Source organism: Symphodus melops, assembly GCF_947650265.1.
Source record: "Symphodus melops genome assembly, chromosome: 4".
Taxonomy (NCBI): Eukaryota; Metazoa; Chordata; class Actinopteri; order Labriformes; family Labridae; genus Symphodus; species Symphodus melops.
The window spans coordinates 10,757,326-10,781,312 of NC_136694.1; the positions used below are offsets into that span (position 1 = coordinate 10,757,326).

General features: G+C 40.6%; 1 protein-coding gene across 1 annotated transcript; it reads right to left on the bottom strand.

Annotated features, from left to right (window-relative positions):
• prkcdb (protein kinase C, delta b) lies at positions 1-20,023 on the bottom strand. The gene is made up of 17 exons (XM_079341219.1): positions 19,840-20,023; positions 9,489-9,640; positions 8,951-9,223; positions 6,768-6,936; positions 5,908-5,939; positions 5,711-5,796; positions 5,210-5,339; positions 4,983-5,083; positions 4,736-4,826; positions 4,456-4,577; positions 3,407-3,580; positions 3,100-3,191; positions 2,866-2,928; positions 2,058-2,196; positions 1,637-1,825; positions 1,330-1,458; positions 1-1,179 (listed from the first exon to the last, which is right to left on the bottom strand). Exons 2-17 carry the CDS (start codon positions 9,595-9,597, stop codon positions 1,021-1,023), a joined length of 2,058 nt encoding a protein of 685 aa, XP_079197345.1. The 5' UTR covers positions 9,598-9,640; positions 19,840-20,023; the 3' UTR covers positions 1-1,020.
• Positions 20,024-23,987: the final 3,964 nt, after the last annotated feature.

The window sequence follows — 23,987 nt, forward strand, 5'->3', positions numbered from 1 at the left end:
TTTAGAGTTTACAAGATATTTATTTATAATCTGATGTGAAAGACCAGCAGAGTAAAAAAAAGTATACCCATAATTCACAGACAGCTAATGGTGCACATACAATTTTGCAATATACAGCTCTCATTATTTTCATGTTAAAAATCCTACATTCAAGTAATATAATACACTTTAAAATTAAAGTGAAATGCCCATCTCTCCCACAAAAATTACACATCCTTCAACATATAGAGATGTAGAGCTTCAGTATCACCACTGCTGCAGTTCTACTGTGAATCTGATAACAGCCAAGACACTTAGTAGTATGGAATGATTGTTTGCATTATGCTTCAGTTAGATGTAAAGCAAGAGGTTTGACACAAATGGCACCCTAAAGGATTAGGGGAAAAACCATTATATTTTTAATTTGGTACAATTGTTGTTATTTCGTGCCTTTATCCGTCTGTCATCAGAGGTAAATAATAATAAAGACTGAGTAGCACCTATACATCTAAAAGAGGGTACCTGCACAAGCGTATGATTTTGATAAAATACAAAGACAGGTTGAGTGCGATAAGAGGCATATTATTGGCAAAGGAAACAGGGGAAGAGTACATTATGTACTGGTGAACTCTGTTGATTTGTATGTCTAATGCATATATGTATATAACTTAAAAGAATGGCATGCATGTACCTGTGAATTCTATTGTTAAATACAGTACATTGTATTATTTGTATGGGATCAAAATGTAATCACAAGGAACAATAACAAAATAAAAGAGAACATCACTGAGCCCCCAGCATTGATTAAAGTAGCACTGATGTGGAAGAATTGAACCTTCCTTAATTTCCTGGAGTTTTATAATCTTTATACAGTACATCTACTGTTTACAGTTTGACAGCTGAGACAGGGTTATTGCTTTCGACGTCAGCAAACACCCTGGATTCATATTATATCATCCTCTGATATAGCCAGGCCCAAATCTTCTATGCTCCTTTTCTCCATCCAGTTTGGCCACAGGAAGACAAAGCGATGATGCTTTTTCATTTGCTTAATATGTTCTCCAGTTTGGGGTTGATAAAGGAAAAGCCAGCGAATGCTGCCTGGTCCATGGATTCAATGAGGTTCTTGTCGGCGTGGGACAGTCGCGGCTTCTCATTCAGGAACTCTCTGTCAAAATTGCTGTAGTCTCCAGGGGATTTCTGTGGGTGGCAGGTTAAGAATTTCAGTAAGGTTAAGGTAATAAAGCACAGTAAAGTGATTAGCTTCTTGGTGCTTGCTATCATGTTCACATACATGCACCTTTGGTTCATTTGTTTGCTAAGGAACAATACAGTATCACAGGCTCATACCACTTTGGGCTTGAAAGGAGGAACCATTTCTCTCTTCTCAAGTGCTTGCCAGTTGATGGATTTGAAGAATGGGTGACTACGGATGTCTCCCACTACACCCAACCTGCGAGTGGGATCTCGCTCAAACAACTGGAATATTAAAAGGAGGGAAAGTATGGAGTCATTTTTTGCACGGAAACACCACACATTGGTAATATTATAAAGTGACAAGGAGGCATGTATGCATTACATTCCTGGCATGTGAGGACGCTTTTACAAACTATGGTTCATAAAGGTTTACTAATAACATACGGATCCTCATAGTTACCAGCTCGAGCAGGCTCTTGACTTCTTTGGTGATCCATCGAGGATAGTGAGGGGTGTCTGTCCTAATAGACTCAAAAAGCTCATCCTCATCATCACCTTGGAAAGGCGACTGACCAATCAGCATCTCGTACACCAGCACACCAAAAGACCACCAGTCTACTGAGAAGGTGTACTTCTGTCCTAACAGGATCTGAGAAGAGGGACAGTTTCACAACATGAATTAGTCATGGACAAAAACAAGGGCACATGGTCAAGGTGAAAACCTTTAACCAGAATAACAGAAGCCTAGTGATACGGCCATGCCTCCTTATGACCACGAGAGGGCACACACACACACGCACACACACTCTGAATTGATATGAGGATTCATGAACAATAAAGATAAATAAAAAAACACAATTTTCAAAGCAAAAAAATCTTACCTCGGGTGCGATATAGTCAGGTGTCCCACAGAATGTCGTGGCTCTGGCATCTCCAAACACCTTCTCTTTACACATGCCAAAGTCTGCTATCTTTATGTGTCCATCTTTGTCCAGCATCACATTGTCAAGCTTCAGATCTCTGAACAGAACCAAAAAGAGATGTATATTATAGGACCAGTACTGTTACTGTATAATGTGTTTGTTTGGGATTTCCCACTGTAATACTTCAGATCCTGTTCAGTTGTCCCGAAGGTTACCCCCCCCTTTCCATTCCCCCGCTGGCCTGTTCTCCAGGACTAATTGGTCCTGAGCACAGTTACCTCTTGTATATAACATCGTCATACAACACATGAATGAATTAAGTGATCATGAAGCAGGCTTAGTTACAAGACAGGCAGACTTGAGAAAACAAAACATCGGAGAAGAAGCGAGCTCTTTGAATGACGTTGTGGCTTATTTTGAGTCGTGTTATTTAGATACAGCCATGACACTCTCCATAATGAAGGCTGCTCTCATTGTGTACCTGCTTACTCGTACTCGTGTATATATATCAACTTTATTACAGGCTCTAAGCCCAATAGGCAGACATACAACATATAAAAACAGCAACATAAACATATAAACAAGAAAAACAAAAAAAACCTTTTTCACAAGATAAAGTGTACCACCGAATGAACCAGACTTTAGGGCTTAGATGTGCTTTGCTTCAGTATGGATTGCCCATTATGAGTGTGCCCTAAGTCTTCTCTTTTTCAGCAAGAGGTTGACTACAGATATACTGCAGCATAGAGTGACTTCTGGGTCCTACCTGTAGATGATTCCTTTGGAGTGGAGGAACTGCAGTCCTACTACGATTTCAGCCCCATAGAACCTGAAGGTGGAAACACGCAAACAACATTCAATTATCATGACTTATTTTACATGTAATGTTTCTGTAATTATTCCCTACAGTAAAAAGCAAGGGGATAAGGATAGTACTTTGTGGTTCAGGACATTGGCTTTATCACTCCTAGTTCTTTTGACAGTATCTCAGTGTGCTTACGTGGCTCTGTTGAGATCGAAGCGACCTTTGTCTTGGATGTGAAACATCAAGTCGCCTCCATTCAGGTACTCCATTACAAAGAAGAGGTGCTCCTGTGCAAACGACACTTAATTGTCAGCTCTCAATGACAGAAAATGAAACACGAAGATTTAAAAAACAGGGAGCTTCGGATCAAGGTCTGACTGCGACTCTCAGCACTTCGCCCACATTTCATCCCCCTCTCCATCATCCTTCTTTCCCCATTCTATCCACTCCTTTCAATAAAGGCAGACATATCTTAAAACATGATCAGTATCAGCTTACTTACTTTAGACTGGAACGTGGAGTAGAGGTGGGTGAGGAAAGGGTTCTCCCAAGCGAGGGCCAGGACTCTTTTCTCCACCATGGTGCACTCCACATCATCATCCATGAGAACCACATCCTTCTTCAGAACCTTCACTGCGAAGAACTGCCCCTTCCCCTTCAGCTCCGCCAGCAGCACCTGAGGTGTCAAAATCGCTGTGAGTGAGCAATTCATCAGAGTGATCCCAGAAGCTTCATGGAGTACAATCAGAACAGCGTATAATCACATACAGAAGTTCTTTATATCTGTTCCTCTTTCAGACATACAAGACGCTTGATTTCAGTAAAGCTCCATGAGGACACTGGATGTTTAAAGCACTGCCACCAGGCTACAACTGCCTTTGATATCAACTCATCTTCAATTCTCCACTAACCCACCAGGACACCTCCGCAGCACTCCACTGTCTGTCTTACGAGCATTTAAAAACTGAGGCTTAAGATGAGAGAAGACATGTAACCTACGGTAATTGAAATGGCATTCTACAGAAATTTCAAAAGTTTTTATGCACTATTTTGCAGGAAATTTAAGAAATGTTTTAAATGTATTTTATGGGAATTTTAAGAAATTACAAAGTATTTTAACAAGAGCAATGTATATTATTGATTTTTTTAAATGACTTTTGACCTTTAGGACCATGTGCTTCCACACAGGGTTGCGCACACACTTCAATGAAAGCTTTGTGCTTTAAAGAAAGTATTTACTAAGAAATTATTCATTGGAGAGATCAGTTCCTTGCAGCAGCCCTTCAGAGCTTCCCTGTGTTGGAAGTCGTATTTATTTGTCTTTCTATTGTCACAAGTTGTTCCAAACTGCCATAAAGGGAAGTGGTGCGTTGTTTCTACCAGATTATGTCCATGTACAAAGCTAACTCTCATAAGTGGTTATTTCTCCCACATGTGTAACATACATTGGCCAACACTCAGCTCACAGTGACTGTCAATGTTGCCTCCAGAATAATATGATCATGTTAAATCCAGGAAAAGAAAGAGAAGCATGGAGACGGCAGGGCCTACCTTGCCAAAGCTGCCTTTTCCCAGCACCTTGTGGAGTACCAGTTGGTTGAGTGTGAGGCTGACGCGGGGACATGTAGCTGCGGCTGGGGTTGGGCGATCATGTGCCTTACGATCTGTACCTGCTGTAAAAACATTTAAACCAACAGAATGAATAAAAATGCAAACCTCAATGCAAATATACATGCAAACTCAGATTATCAGCAACAACATCCACCCATTCTGACGAAACAAAACAAAACCTTGATTTAAATCAAACAACTCTGCACTAATATTAACTCACCACTAGGGTCCACTGTTGCATCATTTATGCCTTGGTAGATCCCGATATCTGCTGTACCGCCAGAGGTTTCTGACTTCCTCGTGCTAGATTTCTAGAGATGGAGAAATCTTGCTGAAACATTTATCCACAGTCAACAATGTGCTCTCTAAAATTAAGAAAACATTTACTTTCTTTAAATGTGCACACAGTCCACACATACAAAAAAAACCTTGCATCAATAAATAAAAAAACAAGTAACAGTTCAAACCTGGCTGACTTGAGACAGCGCCTCTGCCAGTAGTTTTTGGTTGATTCCACACAGATTGGCCACTTTCTTCTGACAGTTACCATGTACGTTCATGCCACAGTCTGGTCAAAAGGAGTGATAAATACATCGTTGGAGAGACCGAGTCAAATGAAACAGAATAATATCAGTATTCAGGAGGTAGTCAGATATAACTTTTTAGACAAAACGAGACATCACATGCTACACACCTTCACATTTTAGGCCCTGTTTGTAGAGACCCCACAGCAAACTACCACAGTGGTCACAGAAGGTGGGGCTTTTGTAGTTATAGAGCTTAAAGCGATGTGGCATATCGATCTTGAAGCGCTCTTTCTGGAACTAAAGCACAGAAATACATTACATACCAACATAAAGCTGCACACTGAAAATTAAAGTCCGTCCATTTGAAACTATGAGTGGCATGTGGAGTCTAAACCAAAAAAAATCTACTGCCAATATTTAAACAAACCAAATGAAAATCACTTGATAGGGTGTTTGTAGACTTTGGTTGACTATTTTCTGCTGGACTAAAGAAATGTGGCCCTTAATCAAAAGAAAGTATGTTTTGTTTCTGGTTAGAATTTAAAATATGACCTAATTCATGATACATAGCAAGAGGAAACACACAGTTATCATTCAAACATAGCTGAAGTGATAACAGTCTAACAATTGTTGAGGTCTAAGATTGATGTTGGAGAAAACTTGCTCACCACAGTGTCACGACTATTAGCAGCAGTCCCAGTGCACCTGCCAATGATGATTTCGATGCATTTCTTGTGGATTGCTGCATTGCATTCTGGGAGGGAAAAAAACGTGAAATAAATAAATAAATCAGCAAAACAAAACAAAAAAAAGTCAAGAAATATAAAAATGTGCCAAAAAAGATAGAGGTTAGAGTATCACTCACGCCTGCACTTGTAACCTTGCTTGTTGAGCCCCCTGTATGAGACATAAAGAAGTAATGTTTGTTATCAGCACAGCTGGAAGATACTTTTTCCACATTAGGTCATAAAGTTGTTTTTCAACATTTAAACGATGAGTGGCCACACAGTCCCACATATGCAGTAAATAAAACATTAGATATCTCTAAAGGGGAAATATGATGGGGGGGGGGCTTTTGGGAGACGCAGCAGACAACATGACAGCCCTGTGGGATTTCACCAGACAGTGACTCAGTGTCATAATAGCTGTCCTGTTATTGCTCTAACCATTGTGAACCACCAACCCAGAACTCTAGTTTGTAAAATACTTAAAGTGGAAGTCTTTTAGGAAACATTTTTTGGAGGGCTGGACTTTTCTAAAAAGACAACAGTTACTTGTCGTGTCATTGGAGCTCCAAAGACCACACAGTAGGTGACAGCTCAAACGGTCCAGCCAGAACACTGATATTCATTATAATGCAGTCAAACAAGCAGGGAGGTGAAGAAGTGGTTAAAGTCAGACTCAGACGCATTGGAAATTACAACCAAGTTCTTTGTGTGGAATCAAACAGATACAAAAAACTATTGAAGGTCAAACATTATTTGTCCTTTTTACCTCGTTTTATTTCATATTTTACCGTACCTTTTTTGATCTACATTGCACCATGGGGAGGGGGGAAACGTAATTTCGATTTCACTGTACGTCTGACATATTTTGGAATTGACAATAAAGTAAACCTTGAACCTTGAAGCAGAAAGGTACATTTGATATGTTAAAACATTGTTGTCTATCGAAGTGTGTTATTCATAGTTTTAATGTAACAAAAGCGAGGACTTGGCATCTCACCAGAGGAACTCTTTGCAGACAGAGCAGAAGGTGGGTTGGTGAAAGAAGGTGGCGGTGAATTCATGATTCTTGATCACGTGAACCTTGGGCTGCTTGAAGGCTCCTCTCCTCCTGTTGAGGGTCATGACACCATCTTCAGGAGGAAGTTTTACTGAAGGCTTACACGCCGCTGAGGAAAGACATCAGTTTACAAATCAAAATGACAAATCAAACTGTTGCTTTCATTTAAGATATTCAAATAAACATATTTAGATTTCCCTGAGAGGTAAAATGATAACAGGGCTGATCAGTAAAATCATTAATTTCCCCAACAAGCTATTTATACAATGTTTTTCGATGAGAGATATTACTAAAATGACATCACAGTCATCATTTTGTACAAAGCTCAGAATAAGACAAAGAGGCCAGCTGTAACGATATTTTCGATAAACAGCTCTGACTGTCACAGGTTAAAAGAGGTGTGAGAGACGTAAACAATGACGATAGAGTTGATAACTGGGATGATGGGAGGCAGGAAGAGGGGAGGGGACAGTGTAGGAGGGGATGTTGAAAAAGCCGTCTTAAAGAGACAAGTGATTGACAGGGAAAAGGGGAAAGAGTGAGTATGTGCGAGGGAGACAAGCTTATTTTTTCATCAGCCGTTCTGCTGACAGATGTTTATGTTTTGAGAACGCTTCAGTGAGCTGAGCCAAGAGACGGAGACGGAGAGAGGCAGAGGGTGAGAGGAAGAGGATGAAGACGGGGGAGTCAGAGAGGCATTAAGGGCTGTTCACACACGCTTTAAAATACTGCGGGCTGCTTTTCAGGAAACCTGTGGAGTGCGTAGGTGGGAGCTGATTGAAGTTGGAGCTCTGTCACAGCAAGAGATAAACAGTTCTCTCAACCGACGCGACACAGCCCTGATCAGTGCCCCACCACTGTGTTCCCTATGAGCCCCCCCCTGAATAAAATAAGTTTATAAATTTCAGAAAATCCCACACCATGCTGGGAGATGCTCAACAGAGACATCGCTGCTCGCCACTGCTTTGTCACTTCTGCATCTGACAGCAGAAGTAAAACCAAGATGTACTTTTAAAAGCAGATAAAGAGAAATGGGGTTTACACTCAAACTGTCAACGGTGGATCATCTGTGCTTCTTCTTTTAAGTGACTTCATCTTAGCAGAACAGCCTCATGTTTTAATGTTTCCCCGCTTTTCATGATAAACCAAAGAGGATTTATAGCACTTAATTAAAACACAACAAAACACTAAAATATGCACGTTCTTCATGGGGCAATGCAACACAAGCCATTTATGGCTCCTTTGTTTAACCTTTGGCCGAGTGAAGTAAGTACAGGAAGACTACTACACAACACTGTGTGGTAGTTACAGGTGAGGTGAGACTAATGTCCTCAGCACAATGAGTAACTTATCAACTGTGCTTGTGAGTCGAAAATACAGGAAAGGAAACACAAAACTATGAATGTGATCTGCCAGTAGAGAGCAGTGAAGCGGCGTGATTTTCTAAAGGCCACATGGAAGTAGTGGGGGAACAAAAGAGGGGGTGAGGGTTGTTTCCCACCAGCCATGTGCTGCAGACAGTCAGCCTAGGTCACCACTCCCTGGTGGTCTAGTGGTTAGGATTCGGCGCTCTCACCGCCGCGGCCCGGGTTCGATTCCCGGTCAGGGAACACTGTTTTACAAGCATGGTTAATATTCCTGATGATACATTTTATTTGTAGCGCACTTTCCTTTTAAACGAATGTCAAAGTATTAACAAAGTTGTTAACATGCACTAAATCTCTCACAAGGAACAGAGCGTCAACGTTTGTTTCTCAGAGGTGGAAAAGTTTCTGTCATTAAGACAGATGTCTGTTTCTGCTGTTCTGACGTGTGACAATCACCTGGGCTGTGATTTCACATAGTTCATTTGGAATCAGGATTCAGTATTATTTGAAGCTCAATATGGTTACAGATGTTGGGCTTCTTGCTATAGTTGCTAGGCAACTGTTGATGAAGTCTGATCAAACCAAGTTGATGGAACTAATGAAGGAGATGTGAGTTTCAAATGTGAAAAACAACATAAAATATGATGTGTGAGAGATGTAAACAATGTTAAATGCTTTTAAATATTAAATGCTTTTAAATATCTAATGCAGTAGAAAAGTATACAAAAGGTCAAATGTAGTATTTTAGAAGCATACCTGCATCACTGTCCTCCAGGAAGAACTGCACTGCCATCTGGACTTTCCCTGAGGGATGCAGGTCGACCCAAAATTCGGCGCAGCTGTTGGTCTTTGACTTCTTACAGCGTTCGGCCAAAACAGACACGCCCACGGTGGCTTTGGCCAATGGCTCCTCTGTGCTCTGCATGAGGACTACTTCTATGACACGCCCCTCGTAGATGTGAGCGTCAAACGTGGACTTCCAAGCTGGATACATGGTGGGCTTCCTCTGGACCAAGGTTTTTCCTCGCTCTATCAAAAAACAGTGGGGAGAAAAAAAAGATTATCTTTTGCTTTTCCAAGAAAAACCATTACAAAAAATCCACAACAAAGTTTCTTGAGTTATTAAGCCGTCAAGTTTTGGGATTGCTTATGGATTTTTTGAGACTTGAACCAGTTAGGTGCTAAAGCAATAAAACTTGCTCTTTTGGACGTAATCTGATGTTCTTTACCACTCCCCTGTCACGACAGCATTATGAGTGCGTTCATGTGTGTGTGTGTGTGTGTGTGTGTGTACCTGTGTTGACAGACTCCTTCATCTTGATGGCACAGATGGGCGGCTCAGACAGGGAAGGCAAAACGCCAACATCGTAAGCATTGAAGGCAATACGCAGGAAGGGTGCCATGGTGACGGCTCACATAAGCCTCTTGGAGAAAGACGTAGACTCCCTGTTAGAACATCACACGAGACAAAAACGCACACACAGAATCAACCACACAGGCTCATCTTGTACTTTTATTGCTTAGTCCCTCCCTGAACACAGGAAGGAAGAGAACCAGTGGCTAACCGTGTTCTCAGAAAACAACGACCAAGGACGTAACCATGTCTAACTGAAGACACAACTTTGGAAACTGGCTGCGAGAAATAATATATCCCAAACTCTGCACATGAGATCAACAGAAAATGAAAAGGTCTGCATGTCTGAGACAGTCAGAGAGTCCACGTGTGAAAGAAGAAAAAGACAAACAGATGTTACAAGAAAAGCAGCTGTGTCATGTTGCAGCTGTAATGTTTACATTCTGATTATTGAACTTGTCATCACTTTCTTCAGTCTTGGTGATTGTGAGCAGCAGCAGCCTCCTTTTGCACACGTTCCAGTGTTTCCTCTTTCTGTTGGTCGTCTCCGGGGACAGATGCATACTCAATGCTTTTTTTTCAAAGACGCCTCACCCATTCTCCAAGCTGTTCTGTTGTTTCTCACTGCCTGGCTTAGAGTCAGTCTGGAGAAGCGCTGTGCGGTCCAAAGGCAGACAGTTCAAACGGCACTCTTAGATCTATTTTAAAAAGACGTATAACGAAAGGAGTAGATGTATTTCAGGTCATTCGTGAAGCTAGTCAACCTCGTTCACTTGTGCTATTATAAAAACATTATCAGTGAAAGACCAACGAACTAAAGTATAAAACTGACATAGCATACACAGCTTGCTACAGGCTCCAGCTCTTACTTCATTCTGCGTTGCTTCACTGACAGATTTGTTAAGTGTAACTTGTCTTGCTTGCGGTACACTTCCTCTTTCGCTGCTTCTTGTAAAAGGGAAACAGTCATTCGCCTGGCTGAGCAGGATCCGTCTTAACTAACAGATGATTTTGCACAGAGGTGGAGACTTGATCTAAAGTGTGTACTAGCAACTGTTAATGAGTTAGTGTTAAATAGTGTTTAATAAATATTAAATAGAGTTAAGGGAAAGAACGTTAAAATCTATGATGAGAAGAAGAAGTAAGCATCAGTTGGACACCCTGAGGTGTAAGGAGAAAACAACATGTGTTTTGTGCTTTCAGCTGCAGGACAAATAGTGTGCCCTCAATTGGATTTCTTTCATGCTAAACTGGAGCTGCTGAAACCCTCCAAGGGGCCGTGTCCAAACCAAACAGGAGGGGGAAATATTTCTGAGCTTAGATGGCAGCGAGTCGAGCCTTGTGCTGTATAGAGGAGCTGTAAACACACACACACACACACACACACACACACACACACACACACACACACACACACACACACACACACACACACACACACACACACACACACACACACACACACACACACACACACACACACACACACACACACACACACACACACACACACACACACTTAGTGAACCGTACATGCTATCAAGACTATTTCACACCAGTTAACATGTGCTATGTCACAGTTTAGCAGCAACCACGGGAGAATTTCAATCTCCTCCTTATTACCAAAGCCGTGACAAAATCCTGCAGAGGTTTCTAAGTACAGCATTTTTTTTTTGTCAGCTTTTAAGTTCCGTAACGTGATCTCGTGCCCTCATAGTCTCATTACCATGATCGGAGTTTATTCATTGAGGGAGATGGCAAGCCTTTGGTTTGAGGCAAACATCATCAGTGGAACAACTCAAGGATGTTCAGCTGCTTCGAGAGATGACGTTTATTTCAAATAAATACTTCAAGCAAAACGTAGGGATGGATCGTTCTCTTCACTGAGTGTGAGGACGCGGGACTTTTAGCATCACATTTTCTGCTACAATAATTCATCACACGCGAGAAGAAACGTTTGCTTTTAGTTGGTTTCTCTCATTCATGCTGGTTGTCTCTGATCACTTCATGGACTTGGTTATGAGCAGGAGGACTGCCGTGTTTCCACTGAACAGTTCTGTGTGAATGTTTGAAATTGATACGTGTTGTTAAACTGAATCACTCAGGCTCTGTGGAGTGCAACAGACAGCCTGGCCATGTAGAAACAGGCTGACGGCGGGGACTTCACTCGATGGATATTTCAGACAAGCAAAAAGACGTCTGGAGGGGAAGTGAATGACTAACACTGACGTGAAGGCCCTCCAAAAATATTTGATTACTAAATAATGGCTTTAAAATTGCTTTGACCTACATTAAGTGTCCACTGAATGTAACTTGAGTTCATGCTAGCTAGTTGCACAAACATGGATTAATAAAAAAGAAGCCTGTAGGTATTTAGATGTATAGCTACATCTTTACATCATGTAGTTTGTTATAGTTTGGAAAATCTGCATTTTCAGTTTTCACTCTTTGCAGAGACTTAAAATGACACTTTTTGACCGTTGTCGCTGCTGAAGGTTTTCACTGATCCTGTAAGCCCGTCGGGGATCTAAAGGCTGAACAAGTGAACGTGTCTGGGTGAGGTCAGGAGGGTGAAAAACAAACAAACTCTAAGAGCTTTCATGGGACGGCCCACGCAAACACAAACACTGTAAATCAGAGCCATGGAGTTTACCAAACACATCCCCTTTCAAGAGTCCCTTTACAATGTTCTCTCTACACTACACACACACACACACAAATGTACATATACAAGAAGTGGTACATAGAAAAGAGAGCCTTGTTTCCCCCAGAGAGAGTGGAAAAAATGAGCACATGCAATGGGGAAGGGGTGGGTCGAGAAAAAGAGCAAAGGGGAGGGAAAGCTAAAGACTACACACACTAGAGGGTAGGCCAGAGGAGAAATCCGACTTAATGATGGAAACAGATTGGCCAATCATTAGAGGGCTGCTTTAATGTGTTTGATTTGTGCATGAGCACGTGGCTTTAGGAGCTTTTAATTACTCGTACAAATACTATTGAAGATGTGCTTTTATTTTAGACGGTAGGGAGTGGCACATTTCAAGCTGGATACTCTGCCTGTGTTATGTGTGAACTTTGTGGCACACACAGGAATTAATTCTTTTTCACTTTTCAACCTCTAAATACACCAGAGGACACACGAGGCTAAAACAGGCAACAACACAAACCTTTGAAACAATATCCCTCTTTAACACACACAATGCTATAAAAATAACCAAACGTCCTAAACCAGTGTTGGTGGACCCTCAGCAGCCAGCTGTTATATCAGCATCTTTACAGCACCGAGCTCTGAGCTCATGATGCTGCACTGTTCCTCCGTCCAAACAGAGTTTGTCATGAATTATTAAATCCCAATTAACCATCTGGTTTCTTCAACTTTCACTCGGGAGCAAAGATCAGACTTTCAACTAATTGAAGACAGAAATATTGATTTGACATGTTGTGATGATTATTGATATTGACTGATAATCATTTTATTTCACTTGGGACAACTTTTTTTTTGTCATATCACCCAGGCATAGGCAGCGCCTATGATTATTATACGACAATCTGATTATTATACGACAAAGAAAAATCACTATTCGCTTATAACGACAAAAATGTTCCATTACACACATCGCGGCACAACAAACAAAGATAGAGACGCGTGACTGTCTGCCACAGACGACCATCCAAGTTATGCTCGGTGATGCGCCACATACTGTAGCAGTCAAAGGTTTGGTATGCTGAGTAAGTGGCGATGTCTTTTATTGGAAGGAGTCATCAAGCAGGTAGAGCAGGTTTGGGGACTTTTCTGTATGTCAACCTTTATCTGCAGGTCTGAACAAAGACAGGTGTAATTACACCGAGATCAGCCTCAACAGAGTTTCCTTTACATCACAAACAACAACAGTGTTATTTTGAGATATTCCTATGTTGTAAGACATTCCTAGTTTGTATATCGCTGGACGGGACTTTTTTTTTTTCTCACAGCTGAAGAACTGAAACTTCTTCAGGGCCTACAGTTAAATGTTTCATTAATTCTACCATATACCAGAACTTTGCTATAGTCCTCCTGACAACAACAACAAAAAAGACAGACACCCAATACTGGGTAACTTCTTGTTTCCAATTCCCAAATAATGCAGACCACTGCACGCTGTCTAAATATCACAAGCACTCATGTGACCATTTCTTTGACACTCTGAAGTTTTCACATGTTTCTGTACTTTTCAATCCTATCAACACTTAGATAAATTAAATTGCTGCGTTTAAACAAAACAAACAAACAAAAAAAATGGCATGTCGGAAAGCATTGAATTATCAAAACTTCAAATTTAGTTTTCAAATGTGCAGGGGGAATCTTTGAAAAGACGTCGAGGTGGTTTTTGCTCACTTAGACACTGTAAAGAAGGTTTGTTGACGTCAACAGGAGCCGACATCACAATTCAAAGACAATCCAGCAGCACAAGTATTTGAACACTTCAGATAGTTAATGATGGTAGAGGAGAAAGAAAAATGATCCTCTAACATGATAACTTCAGTTAATCTTATCGTCACATGTCCATTAACCAATCAGTGGAAGCCAGCGTATAAACAGCAGTATCATTCCTACTTTGTATGTTATTTGACTGAAAACCCCTCAAAGCCCCTCTGACAGTCTCACTTGCAGCAGGATACAGTGTGTTTTTTTTATGTAACCACGTTATCTTAACCAAGTTAAGATGCTGAAAATCATACGGAGCCTTTGTGATTGTTTCTTTTTGTTTTTGTTTTCATTTATGTAAACTTTTCTGTAAGTATTGTCAATATGATACGTTATGTTATAAATGTGTGAAATGTATTGTCACGATGAAAGGCTGCGGACTTCAGGAATAATAGCTTCTCGCTATGCGAAGCTAATGAGGATCCAAAATAAAACAAGCAAAACTAAAAACGTGAGGATGAAGTCAACGGCCACAGTGCAACAGTATCATTACAGCAGACATAATCACTCGTCACAGCAGGACACAAACACATGTAACAAACATCGTAAGTGTCATCTCATCATATCTCCACATGAGCCAGTCCAGTGAGCTTCCATTAAAACGGTCTCACTTAAGTCAGATGCAGTCATTATTAATTACTTCTGGACCATGTCACTAAGTGTCACATGTCAAGAGTCTACGGCGAAAAGAGCCCGTTTTACTCGAGCTTGAAGTGCTCAGCATGTGGCAGCAGGAAGTCAAAACAATTGTAACGACAGCTGGATCTTATTTGGCTGCTTCAGTTTCAGTTTCTGGTACATTTCCCTGTCACAGAGACATAAGAATAAACCAGAGCCATAGTTATTGACACGTGTACAAGGCATAATGTGAGCCAAAGAAAAACAGCAGTTTAGTCTGACTAATATACACACACATACAAACATCTTCAAGACTCGAGACCTGTGTTTGTTCACCACCAAAGGCTTGAATGGGGCTGTGAGACGAGTTCAAAGTTGTGTCTGCCTGAGAGTCAGAAGACGACCTTCAGAGAAAAACTGGATCGACAAGATGTTCAGAAAAAAAGGTGCAGGATTACAAATTAGATGCATGTGACAGATAAACCTGCTGGGAAAACTTAATCTGAACAGCTACATAGGAATTTCAAACTTACATAACTTTATGAAAATAGCGCTGCCAGTTGGGTGTGAGAGTTCATGTTGTTTTCTGGCTCACTTGATGCTGCTGTTATGTAAAATCAGGAAGTGATTGGGCATATTCCGTCAGTGTACACTCACCGTAACATATATTTATTCATTAATTGTATTGTAGAAAATGAAACCCCGGCATGAAAGCATTTTCCGGTTAAACAAGTTTGTTTTCCAGTTACTTTAAGAGACTCAAAATAACACAAAGAGAGGAAGATTGGAAGTCTTAGTGAAAATGTTTAAAAGAAGCAGATCAGACCCAGTCTGCTGTCTGCAGCTTGTGTGTCAGCGTCCACTGAATCATGACACTGCTCTTTATGAAAGCTCCACGCCAAACCATCCCCTGATAGTATAAATAACAGGGCTGTTTCTCTCTGTAAAAGTGTGCTTTCTGACAGATAGATGCTGGTGTTTCTTTATAGAGAGTGCGTAAACTGCCCTTCTCATTTGAACAAACCTTTTCCCAGCTCTCCTCATTTCCTTTGCGTCCTGACACGTGTACAAAATACATGGTGACAAACTACAGAGGGAGATGCTCCAGTCAGTTTATTTTGAATGACTGGGGTTAAGGTGTCAATACCGCACTATAACGTCACTGTATCTTTAATGTCTTTGTAATTTATGTGAAATTGTCCATAACTGCAAGAGTTTGGCAAACAGTTACAAAAAATCCAATTAAAAAATCAAAAAAGCTGAAAGAATGGAACTCTATGGAATCAACCAAATGCATTTCTGAAGACAAAAACATATAAAAGCACACATACACAAATTCACCCCACCGCGCAATCAATCACATCATTTCCTTTTCAAATAAAAAAACACTGTTATGTGTGATTGTTAAACTTATCAGAAAAAAGACTTTCAAGTTAACACTCAGAAAAACCATCATTAATGGGAGAGTTTTTCCCTGAGACAAGGTGGTGTGTATTACAGCGTTAACAGAGTGTGCAGCAGTAATAACGCTGAACAAAGCAGCCTTTAATGAATTTCAGTGAGACTGGCATGAAAGAATCAAAGCCTTTCTTTCATACACCAAGGTTAATTTCTAACAACCCCTCCTCAACTGCACACACACACACAGAGTTGGGTAGTCAGGGGACACACAACACCCTCAGGCATGACTTTTACCTCTTTATGTGTTCCTCTGTCACTCTTCCTCGACTATGTTAACACACACACACACACACACACACACACACACACACACACACACACACACACACACACACACACACACACACACACACACACACACACACACACACACACACACACACACACACACACACACACACACACACACACACACACACACACACACACACACACACACACGGTCAAAGTAGGACAGGAAAGAATCGCGAGTCCGATCTGAGGAGGAACGGGATCCGAGCTGAGGTTGCTGGTTCAAGGTCAGGGTCAGACAAAGAATGGATGCTGTGATACTTTTATCACCGTAGACACTGACACACATTGAGACAGAATCAATTCATACTCCCCGTTAATAACTGGCTGCACCACCTGCATACATGGACGCTCTGACTTTGACTGCTTTCTCTCCCTCCTTCTAAGTATCAGTGAGCTCTTTGGCCCCGTGTCAGACCTGCCAAAGCTGCATGGAATGAATCCTGCCACTAAAGTGTGTTAGAGCGTGAGTGTGTGTGAGTAAGGTAGACTGACTTTTTCCTCTCTACTTGCATTAAGAGCGGTGTCCATTTCTGCCCCATTCACAGTTCACAAAGTCATGGTAAAGGCAGACAAAAAAAAAAACCCATCCCAGCACCGAGAGGAGCAGCAGTGTGTGGGACAGAGAGAGAAGGAAGCAAAACGACTGTGCTCATGTGGGTACGTTACAGCAGCTCTTACTAATAACTCATGTTTGCAATCTGTCCAGCATTACTGAGACAAATATAATTCCAAAACTCTCTTTTTACAAACGTCTCAGTCGAGTTCAAACAGCTTCCAAAAATTACTCATCAAGAAATAAAATCACCTCGTGTTGACCAATTACTCTTTATTAAACTCATTTGGATCTAAATCTGATTTTTAACATCTGTTTTTATCTCAACTTTCATTAGCCTTATAAAATGTGTATATTGTTTTTATTATTATCTTGTGAAATGTTGAAATGCTTTTGTTGTGCCTGTGTAAAGCACTTTGAATTGCCTGGTGTCCGAAAGGTGCTATATGAATAAACTTACCTTATTACCTAACTTATGTTGAAGATGTGTGAAGCTAAGTTTCCCTAATTTAGATTAAAGCTAACAAATGCAATGCATTTTGTCACTGCAAACACAAGTCAAATAAATAACACTCATATCTACATTTATTACACAAATGTTAGAAAAAAAACTGAGCAATAAATGGATTCATTTTTGGACTTTGCGTTTGATCACTGAAGCTTCTCCAACTCCGATATCTCCAAATCAATCATCAATTATTCAAACACACAACTGAAGTCTAACATCAGTCCATTCCATCTATGAGTCAGCGACGTGTTTATGTGCGTGTTGTCCTATTGAGAGATCAGTAACCGCTCCTCCCCGAGTTTAGCAGGTGTCCCAACCGTGTCCTCCAAGCTGCTCATGAAGCCACAAACCAATATTGACACACCAGTAACTGCAGGCAGATAGAGTTACGGGCGCTCACCACCCTGCTGCTCCGACATAAGAGTGTAGGATACAAAGTCTTGCTTCAAACGGAGAATTGTGTTATAGAGTGTGACTCAAGACCTTTGCACAAGTTATTGGGGGAACATTTCAAAATCATGTGTGAGGTGTAACATGGGAGCTGACGCAAGAACGCAGGCCTGTTAACAGCCACAAGAATGCAGGCTAATCTCCACATACTTATTTAGTCATCCTACTGACACATCTTATTGTATTGAACGTTTTTATTTCCACCTGACCTACTTCTTCACAGGGCATTACATAAGGTGATGAAGGGTGGATGGTTAGCTGGTTCATTTAATGGAAATTCCAGCTGCTAAACCTGAGGAACAGAGAGAGACAGACCTTGGACATTCAAAATTTGTAGACTTAAGTGTAACAATGTAAACCTGATCCAAAGCAGGTTAGACCACAGTGTGCCAAGTTCGACTGATCGACAGCAACTGAAGAGCAAGAAGAGCCCAAGAAGAATAGATAGTGTTTAACACAGAAGTTAATGGGAGAACTTAATGAACAAAGAAACAGCATGATCAGGCCTAGTGGCAGCTCTCTGAGGGAGCAGAAACCAAAGAATGAAACCTGGCCCTTTAATGCAGGTAAAGTTAACTTGAACCATCCTCAGTGAATCATCAGGATGTGGATTAGATGTAACGCCCAAGTGTCACTCACCTACAGTCTGTGTGGATCAAATATTAAGGTCAATCTGAACAATCATTAAAAGGGAGCTTTTAAAGGATATTATGATACAATATGTTCCTCCCTGATACTGATTTTACCTTCGATACTAGAGCCATCAAAAACAACGATAGGTTTATTTGGCACTGCAAACCCTGCACACTGAGTATAAAGGTTGGTTTGGAGCTTCAGAAAAAAAACCCTGATTTTTTTTTTTTTAAAGAATGGAACTGCTTTATTCAGTTTGAAATACAGAATGCAACCATTGCGGGATTTTAAAAATGTGGATTTATGACTTTCAGCTTAAGTGTTTTTACTTGTTCCATTTGTCCGCCTATAAAATAAACTGAATTCAGTGTTGGCTGCTGTTCGTGAAGAGTCAACTTTATTATTTAAGAGGGTTATAAAGATGGTATCAAAGTGGTACAATGAGTGGTGCATTCGTGATAGGCTACACACTGACAGCATCAGTCACTTTTCTGGCAGGCTTAATACTGGCCGCCTTTCATTAAAGTAACCTAAATCACTAGACAACTCGTAGGTCTACACATGCTACAGGCTGCTCACATAAAATGCATCCATGGGTCAAAGGGTTGTTAACGTATTCAAACCAAAGCAGGAAAGATCATTTGAACATGTTATCTTTTAGTTCACTAACTCTCTCTTTAAATGGGGTAAAGCGCTTTTAAGCCTAATTCATATTCATCAGCTTCTGTTTACTACACTGGTAGCCGGTGTTGTCATGATCGCCACCCTTTAACCCAATTTCCTTCTTCTACTGACTTAGCCAGATCCATCCCTGCTGAAACAGACTCCTCTGTTGCCCCTTGTCACAGGAGACGACCCTGGGCTCGAGGAACTTCTGAAGCACACAACCCTGCCGGTGTCGTTTTAACCCTGATCTTACAGACACACTGGAGTAAGGTTAAGTTTCTGTAGCCTCCATTGACCGACACTGCACGCCATAAAACATGGATCGAAATCACTTACGTAACAACCGTAACACTGGGAGAGAGGGAGACATTCCGCGACAGCAACAAAGACTAGATCCTTTCCCTCCCAACACCAGACTGGCACATTAGAATACAACTACTTATGCCTACAGCAGTAGAGCTCTGCTGTTCTGCAAGAGTAAAAACACCACTGAAAGCCAGGCAAAAGCCCAACTCTGAAGACAATTGACATAGTAAGTTACCTAGCAAGCAACTTATGTTGTCACAACTGTCAACCAACATCGAGACCCAAGTTTTTTCCAACCTCGAACAAGTTTAACAACCTCATACAAACTGTGACTTACCTCTTCCGCCGAGAAAGTCTCTCGTGTGGTCGAGAGATTGCACCGGATCTGGTGTTTGATATGGTGTTTCCCGGAGTTTCGACTTCAAAGAAATCTTTAAGTTTGTATAAGGAAGTGTTATAGTCGGCTGCTGTTAATTCAAGCTCCCTCTGTTCCTGTGCGCGCGACACTCTGCTGCGGCTATAAGGCAGCGCGAGGGGCAGAGGAGCGAATGTGTGACGTCAACCAGGTGAATTCCCAGGAACACACAAACAGGAGCACCCCCCCCCCCCCCCCCCACACACACACACACACACAAAAAAAAAAAATCAGGAGCACACAAATAAGTGATGCTACATTCATCATGTCATTGAAGTAGAGAAGAGACTTTTTCTCTAAACATTTCATTTATTCTTTCCTACATGGCAGAACTGGACTGGCAGCATTATACTTGATTGGAAATAGGCTTACTTCATCATGTGTAGCTTTAGCTATAGGAATAATTTATTCTTTTAAACACCTTGCCCTAAAACCTTTTATCGTTTAAAAAAACAGTGTAAGAAATAGCCAGCTTGTCAGACTTGATTGTTGGGCTCCACTGTAATTCTAAATGTCTTCAAATAAGTGTTCAGATAAATAAGAATTTGGCAGGGGAACAATCAAACAAGCAATATCAATGCAATGCCCAAATGCTCAGCTGGCCTGGTCTGTTCTCCACTACAGTTTAGAGAGGATACATTTTGTGGGCACATTCAAACAGCCATGCATTTCCATATTGGCCCTGCCCACAGCACCTCCACATTCCCACTCCTCCTCTCCTACACAAAGCTCAGGGATCCACGTGGTGCTTAGTCATCAGCCCCCACCCACGTAAACTCTATGACTATAAGAAAGAATGGAGAGGTATAAATAGCTCTGGAAAGGGTATACCAATGACGTAGAGGTGACAAAGGTTGAAACTTACTGAGATTATAATAAGTGAGACTATGAAGTGCCTCAACTACCCTTACCACAACAATACGGAGCATGGAACAACCACTCAAGGACAAAACATTATATTAAACCCCCTTCAAAACGAAACAAAACAAACATATTCAAACTAATTAAGCTTAAGCAACCAAACTCAAGTTTGCATTTAGGCATTTATCACATTGAAGTAGTTTTTTTGGAGAGTTATCACTGTGGTGATAATGACTGATACATACCCTAATAATGGAAATGTATCCTTTAAGGCCAGGGACCAGTATATAACTCACACTAACACCATTAAAAAAAACTTTCCTGGAGTGATGACTTGACTTTTTCCATTACTATCTCTCCCCGGTAAACTCTTTGTCGTGTGGATGACCTCATGCTTAACCAGCACATGAAACCCCAGCTGATATATGTCTTCACAACTTTTGATCAGTCACTCTGTCTGCCCCTCCCATCCCCAATAAATCTGTGTCTGGCTTTGCCAACTGACATCCTGAAAATACAGTTGATTTATACTCCAGGGAGCCCTTCCTGTCTTCTGTCCCTGCCAAGCACTCTTATTCAACAGGAACTACATCAGAATGAGGAAGCAAGATTTTTTTGTCAACTTGAGCAAGCAAGTAACATTTATCTGCCATTGTTGGAGGAAGACATATAGGACAAAACTACTACTTCAAATAACCTTGGCTTTGTGTTAAAACATTTTGTGTTGTTGAAACTATATTGTAGTTTAAATTAAAAAAAAAAAAAACAATAGCAACATATTAAAGAATGTAGTACATATGCTTCTCCTTGGCATCTTCTTTTTTTTAAAGCATATAGCAATGTTTTTAGTTAGGTATGAATCACATGAATTTATTCAGCCGATACTACGTCTAGTTCAACACTTAAAGCAATCCAAACAGAAACTAGATATTTATTCCAGGCATAATAAAGGCCCCTTTCTCCTTTGGGGCCCTGGATAATCAGTCCCACTTTTTCAACCAATTGCAATGCCCATGTTGCAGAATAGCAAAACCCTCAGCAGCTTCAAGGTTAAAACAAGTGGCATCTTTGTCTGCAGTGGGAAAAAAAAGTTCCAGCTCGAGTAAGGTCACCTTGTAATTGATAAACCTGTGGTTAGACAATACATGTTTGAGCGCAAGACTAGATATTATGTAACTTGACTTATTGTTTTCTGAGTGAGTTAGACTTGCAGGCAGGGAATCCAGACAGTTCCTGTTGTAATGGCCATTTCTGCCATACCAGCAGTGCCAGTTCAAACATCAGAGTGAGTAATGAGAGGAACAGACAGAGGGCGGGAGGAAAAGAGGGAGGTTATAAAAAACAATTCCTAAAAAAGGAGAGAAGTGGTCCTTTCATCAAGAGACATTAGACTAAATCTGTCTCTCTCTAAATGTCCTCTTTTCCTTTCCTCATGCACTTCAGCTTTTTTCCCCCATCCTTGCTCAATAATCGTTTCATTATTACACGCCTTGTTCATGTTTCAGGCTGAGAACTGCTTGTTTGTGGAGTTCAGCAGGTTCCTCATTCAAATGGCCTTGAGGTATACCAGAACAGTTTCTTTGTCACACATATAACTGAGCCCATACATGGTAATGTGATGGTGAAACATGTTGCTAAAGTGTGCTTATCTCCAAAATCAGGGTAGCCTTACTTTCCTCTTTTAGATATTGCTAAAGACGCTTTCCTCTTAAGTGGTGAGCACATCGTTATGTACATGTCCCACCTTATGATAGGTATCATTATCATATGTTTTCTGGTCAGTGGCTTATATTAGTTTGTCATACTGATCATCTATGTCTGACTAAAATTCTCTAAGAAATCCTGCCGGCTGAAACATTTGTACTCACAGAAAATCTTAACCTCAGCTGGTGGAGGATAGCTCCTTTGACATGCCAGTTTAAATGAGGTCTCACTACCGTCCCATAAAACAAAATCTGTTAATTTATTTTTTTTATACTTTGCTTGTTCCAATATAATCTCACGTTTATTTTGCTACTTATATATCAGTTTGAATAATTGTGAACTGTTTTTCCACCTGCATAAGATTGCTGTCTTTGCATAGTTATAAAGGGCAGTATTGAATTTTTGACATATTATTTCCCTCCTGGAATTGGATTGCATTGAAATTGTCCTTTGACTATTTTTAGAAGTCCCGATAAAATACTACAAGTCAGTTACCTTATCAAATTCAGCTCAGCTCTTGACTTCTGACAGGAAGGTCTTATGAATGTGTTTGCCTGTTTAAAACAACAAGAAGTGGAACAAGGTGTCTTTGACTTTCAGCTTCTTGAGGGCAACGAATATACAACTTTTGCTGCTTTCAATCCCTTTCTCACTTCTCTCTTTTGTTATTTCAAGTTAGTATTGGGTCATTTACACTCATGGGATCAAGAATCTAGAGCAACCCCAATTCTCCTATTTTCTGTTCTGCCTACTTTCTGACTGACATGCAGTCATTTCATATTTATTCATCTGTTAGTGAGGTGATCTCTGTATCAAGTAACTGTTCTGATCACTCTGCTGTATTTTTCTTCCTTCTTATCTGTATTGACAACCTTGTAAATCATTCATGAGAAACTCAAATGCCAGTTTTCCAATTACTGGCAGACTTGTATTGGCTGATAAATTAAGTGACACCCCTTTTCTTTTCCTCATAAGAAACCCACATTGGGACTGCTCTTGTTAACTTGCCGTCATTAATATTGCAAACATTGAAAACGAAATAAGTCTTAATGCTTTGCGCTCTGTATTAAATATTTATACTAGCAACTGCTTTCCTGGCTGTGGTCGACTTGTTTTGGCTCTGTGGAATTCTTTAGTCTGGCCAATTAACTTATCTGCAGCGGCTTGTATTACCCTGATGTCTTTCTGGGGCTGGGAGGTGGAAGGCCTGAAAAAAAGGGCTGATTAGGGTCTCGGCTGGTTTTCAAATAAATTCAAGTCCACTATCTGATTTTCTACACTACTTGTTTAAAAGAAAAAAAGAAAAAAGAAGTTTCAGATTACACAATTTACATATTATAAGTAAGTAATACTACAGGTCTTTTTGGCAGTGGGCCCATCACAGAATAAACCAATCCAATCAGGTAGTGAACCTGAATGTGTATTTTAAATCTTGTAGTCAAATCACAACTGCATAAAAGCAACATTTAACAGTAATAATGTGTATTCTCTCTCTCACAATAACA